Below are 5,459 nucleotides of genomic sequence, written 5' to 3'. Positions count from 1 at the left end.
CGTCTATTTCTACGAAGATACGTTAAATGGTCAATATTTCATAAGGTGAATATTATGAAGACTAAGCTAAATCCAAAGCTTAAGTACCGGTTAACTATATTTTTTATCTACGCCGTACAATTTCTAACCGATTTCACGTTTTATCTGATTGCACCAAAGAACCCAAACACAGACGTAATAAAATATTTTTGCAGTATAGAGAAGACTGGAACTTTTCAAGGTCATTAGTCATCGTGGCAAAGAATACCTTGTTATTCTTGTTTACGAACACTAGATGTGTCATTCAGATGTTTCATTTGATGTGTTCTTTCAGATTGCACTAACATTTGTTTGTTTACGTTGTAGCTCTACTTTTTTACTACTTTTGTATCAGTAATAAAGCAGAGTGTGAATGCATACGGAGCGTAACGATAATTATTCATACTTACATAAACGAGATATGAACCGGCTTTGGGAATTAATTTACTTAACAAAAGGAAAACAAATCAATTGTTTCAGGCGTTACGAATGTTACAGAACAGCCGGCGGCGGGTCGATGAGACATACGATTATTATGGTTAGTCACATTCGGTGCGACAAAGGCCGTGACTGTTCTAGAGTCGACAGTCTTTGCGCTGCGTCAGCGTGGTCAGTGTGCGTCCCCTGCGCCCCGCGCCCCGCCGTATATAGCCTCCCGCGCGCGCCGCCGCCGCAGTCGCACTCTACACACGAGCGCACACGCACCATGCTCTCCTCCCGAACACTGCTGACCCTCGCCCTCGGGCTCGCGGTCGCCGCCGCCGTGCCCGTCGACAAGTCCACCATCGACGTCTCCGACAAGCCGGCGCTCCGCCCCATCACCACCATCGAGGCGGATGACGGTGACGAAGGCACCTGGTTCAGCTTCCCCCTCTTTGGAAACTTCGGCAGCTTCGGAAACCTCGGCAGCCTGTTCACCCCCATCTGGAAACTGTTCCCCAACTTCGCCGACCTCGGGCCCAGGATCAACAGCGACGAGAACAAGTTCGACATCATCGTCAACGTCAAGGAGTACAAGAAAGACGAGCTGAAGGTCAAGGTTAAGGGCTTCCTCATCATCGTCCAGGGCGTCCACGAGGCTAAGACTGACTCGGACATCTTCGACCGTCAGTTCTTCCACACCTACACATTGCCGGTGAACGCGAGTGGGTCGGATGTCACCGCTGACTTGTTCAACAACGGTTTCCTGGTCGTCAGTTGTCCCCTGAATGGGAAGTCTGACAAGGATGAGGAGGTGAACCGTGATGTTGAGATTAAGGAGACCGGGACGACTTACGAGCTAGAAAATAAGACGACAGTGGGCAGTTCTCAGCCCGAGGGAACCAAGGCTCCGGTGGAGGTGTCGACGGCTGGTCTGGTGGAAAACGAGGACGACCGCAAGGAGCCCACCACGCCCTCGAGCGAACGGGAACTAGCAAAGGACAACATCATCCCCCACGGACAGACCAACGAAGCATTACCCTGAACATAAAGTGATATCCTAGCCCTAAGTTAGTTTTACGTTATTTTCTATGTAAAATAAAGAGGTTTAAATATTACAACAGTTTGTTTTCGTGCGTGTTGGAATGCTTGTGTCTTTTAATGGTGCGTGAATGTACGTGCATTTAGATGTGATGGAAATCGTCTTGAATAGCTTATAGCTTAGACAATGCCGGTATTCCTTATAAGATTTTGTGTTAGAACAATGGATGGTAGGTACCGAGTAGGTTCATAAGTGATTTAATATACCTGCGTTTGTTGTGGTGGTAAGAAGATAATAATATGAAGACCTTATAGTGTAAATATTCATTTCTAGACTAAACTAAGATCACTATGTGCATGTAGGTACGTTAATGCTGCTATCGCTTCTTGAGTCATCATCATCTAGCGCTAAACGAGCGCCTGGTCCTCAGTCTTCCTCAGCCTTCCTCAACCAACCACTATACTGACTACATTTCTAGGAACAAGTAAATACCTCGTATTGTTCCTAATATTATTAGTACCCAGATATCTGGCAAATGGTCAGTGACATCCTTTCCTGGGTCACGAGAAAAATATCACATAAGATGATCTTTGAAACCGGTTAGCCTTTAAGTGGTTTGTAAAACATAAATATAAGCCGGCTTCGTGCGCAGGCGCATAATAATACCGATTCAATTGTTGAAGTAAAATGCTACTTTAACTATAATACCTCTATATCGTAAGTAGGTATCTCTATCTACTCAGTTAGTTAACAATTTATGCTTATGGGGGTAAGTTTGTAGGTAATCTGCCGGTGTTTCATAAACAATGTCCATGTTGGGCATATTTTCATATTTTCCGCAACTCTAAAACACAAACATGAAAAATACATTTTGGTGAGTAAATTTAGTTTTGAATGTTTAAATTATTTATGGCGACTGAATAGTGTGAGATGTTACCAGTGCTGAATTCTCTGAAAATGCTATTTCTTTGTCAGTGAGGCGAAGAGAGTGCTCTATTGTATAATATATATTCTAAAGTTACTCTACCTGTAACATGCTCAATGTATTTATAGTAAGGTCATACACATACATACAGCATTTTGTCCCTTATACCGTACTATGTAAGGGCATGTACCTTATACCGTACTTAATGCATTGGTAGAGTTGAATTAGAACTTGGCCTGTATTATACCAAAGCGTATAGAAATACAAGCACATACGAGCTCGTTTACTGAGGCTATACCCTCTTTTGTTATTGACCTAGTATTCATAGTAACAAAGCATTTATCTGCATAGTGTATGTGAATAAACGTACCCGCTAATTATTAAAGTATTTATTTAGTTCCTTTCTAAGATGATTTTACTGAAAACAATAAGAAAAGTAAAATATAGATGCGCTGTTCTTCACCGTGGTGGCTATTATTAAGTCTAAATTGTTTGTCGACACGCTTAGAAGATTTTGAGTTATCATAATAAATAACTATTTTGCATCCTATAGCGCAAAAAGAAGGGATTCATATATATTAATTTAAAAAAACACACACTAATTATTATTATTGCGTGATAGGCGTAGTAGGTAACTCATGCGGCAAATTAAAAAAAACATAAAATACTCAATATTGTTCAGTTTTTACAATTTTTAGGTACCTATAAGTACTATTATAAATATTGGGAATATTCAGTATTCACATAACGTACAAATTGTGTGTGCCTTTTGTTTTTTAAAGCTTGTGGGTACAATTAGTTTATGACTGTTTTAAAAAATACCTACGTTGTTGAGAAATGATGAAAAACCCTGCTGAAAAACTCAGTTGATTGGAAAGTACTAAAACTATTAAAATCTTTCGTTTGCAAATAAAATATTGTATTGCACATTTCATTTTTAACAAGCATTGCAAATGGTTCTTATTAAAAGCAATCAGCAAATTGTTTCAGTGAATAATGGCTCCTGAAACAATATTTTTGATAGTGTTGTTAGCTTTAATTCTATATAATGACCATACTGGATGCATATCAGGTCTTTAACATTTCTTTGGATATATCAACTATAATTATAAATATTTTTACAGACAAATATATTATTATGTCCCTGCCAGTAATCGAAACCTGAGCCTCAATCACTATACTCTACGGTCGTCTTATGGCCTTCCTAACATTATTTATGAAAACTTTCATGGTAATTGTAAGGATAGATAAGAAACTATATTTTTGTAATATATAATAATAATTATTACATTTGCGCGTTACTCTAACATTTTACTAGCAATTCGTTGCTCATTAGCACTTCGCAACTTAGTTTTTAGTAATCTAGAGTAATCCCTCAGTAACTGATAGTATATGTAGGCTTTGCAAATGGAAACAGTCTATAAACTAGGATTCACTACATAAATATCTTCTCCCGTTGCACACATGTGTTTCCCGAATTGATTGTAAAACGCTATAGTGTGAATATAACTCACTGTAGTACAGTACGGACTAGAAAAGTCTGTAGCCCGATCCTGATATCACAAACACAGTTGCGTGCAGTGGTTAGTGACTGCTGCGCAATTACAAAGTAGGTATGATCCACGGCTGCAGATGACATTTTATAAAATACACACACACACACACACACTCACGCCTTGTACTAATGTACTCCCTTGCGGGGTAAGCAGAGGTACATTGCTGCACCCACTAAAATATATACTTTTTTATAAATTGTATAGGTACAAAGATAGCACCTTCTTGTTCTCTGGTCTTGGATGTTGTAAAATAAATATTTGGTTGTTTCATAATAATATCGTCAAACCGCCGAGATTATAGCAGCTACCCACAAATGTTGGAGGAGGCCGGATATCCCGCTCAGCCTGTATGCTCTTAGCTCGCCATCAACTGTACGCCAAGTGCGCATAATATACAATACCTACATGTAATATTTTTGTACGTGAAAACTTGAAACGATACTGGTTTAGTTCAAATTCATAGTTTTTAAAATCTAAATAGTAGTAGGTAGTAGTAGTCTAGCCCTCCAAAAAGTGGATAAACCATATAAAATATTGGGTCGACCGAAGCCCAGTTCCTCTCAGACACACAGACATATACTACTCTGCGTAAAAAGTATCGGGACTGGATCAATAAAACACAAAATGTTTGTTATTCATCCAAATTTATTTTATTACCTTCAAGGTATGCTCCTTCAGAAACCATATACATACGCCAACGAGTTATCCAATCATAACATTTTTTTTATTGACCCAGTCCTGATACTTTTTACACAGAATGTACACTTACGAGCAATTAAAAAGTTCCACCTGCCATTGACGTTCCATACAGTATGTCACTGAAACTTTTTCATTACTCGTGTGGTGACGGTAAGTACTTAGGGCCTTACCACTAAAACTTAGACAGTATTTAACAGATGTTTAGCGCTGTCAAATGCCTACAAAATCTGTCAAATTTCGTTTTAAACACTTGTTAAACAGTATTTACAGTTTTTGTCGTAGCACAGTTATAATTTAAACCAAACCAGTGAGTTTGTTGTGAGTTTGTCAAAGCGTTTTTAAATCCATCCAATTTAGTTGGATGGATCTGGCATGTAAATGAAAATGATATTCGTTCAGTGGAAACTTTGATAAAACCCGCATAAAAAAACGCGCAATTTAAAACACGACACGTGTAAATCCTATAACCGACTTTCAGTAAATTACAGCCGAACGCATGTTATGAATCAGTCACCCAGAATATATTACTTAACGTGCAAACTTTGGACATTTAGTATATTGCAGTTGGGAAATTTTCATAAAGTACCAAAACTATGTTAGTTTACTCATACTTAAGTACTAAGAATCTAAAAATCAGCCTACCCTCAATTTTAGAACATAAAGGCTTTTATTTCTCTAACTGGTGTTTTAAATTACAGACGACACAAATATTTAACCAAGTTTAAGTACTCCTACATAATAAATACATAATAATTATGAGTATGAGTACAATTATCTGGCTTTGAAGAAGGACCTTCGG

At 38.4% G+C, this 5,459-nt stretch overlaps 1 protein-coding gene across 1 annotated transcript; it reads left to right on the top strand.

Annotated features, from left to right (window-relative positions):
• Positions 1–538: 538 nt before the first annotated feature.
• Positions 539–1,555, top strand: LOC105381443 (heat shock protein 67B1). Its single transcript, XM_011551167.3, has one exon. It carries the CDS (start codon positions 554–556, stop codon positions 1,481–1,483), a length of 930 nt encoding a protein of 309 aa, XP_011549469.3. The 5' UTR covers positions 539–553; the 3' UTR covers positions 1,484–1,555.
• Positions 1,556–5,459: the final 3,904 nt, after the last annotated feature.

Source organism: Plutella xylostella, chromosome 5 (assembly GCF_932276165.1).
Source record: "Plutella xylostella chromosome 5, ilPluXylo3.1, whole genome shotgun sequence".
Lineage (NCBI taxonomy): Eukaryota > Metazoa > Arthropoda > Insecta > Lepidoptera > Plutellidae > Plutella > Plutella xylostella.
Note: the sequence above shows the minus strand (reverse complement) of the source record. Positions and strands in the feature narration are given on the sequence as shown.

Bases quoted from the DNA above. Each gene is read 5' to 3' on its own strand.
- LOC105381443 (XM_011551167.3), top strand. From the start codon at position 554: ATGGTTAGTCACATTCGGTGCGACAAAGGCCGTGACTGTTCTAGAGTC.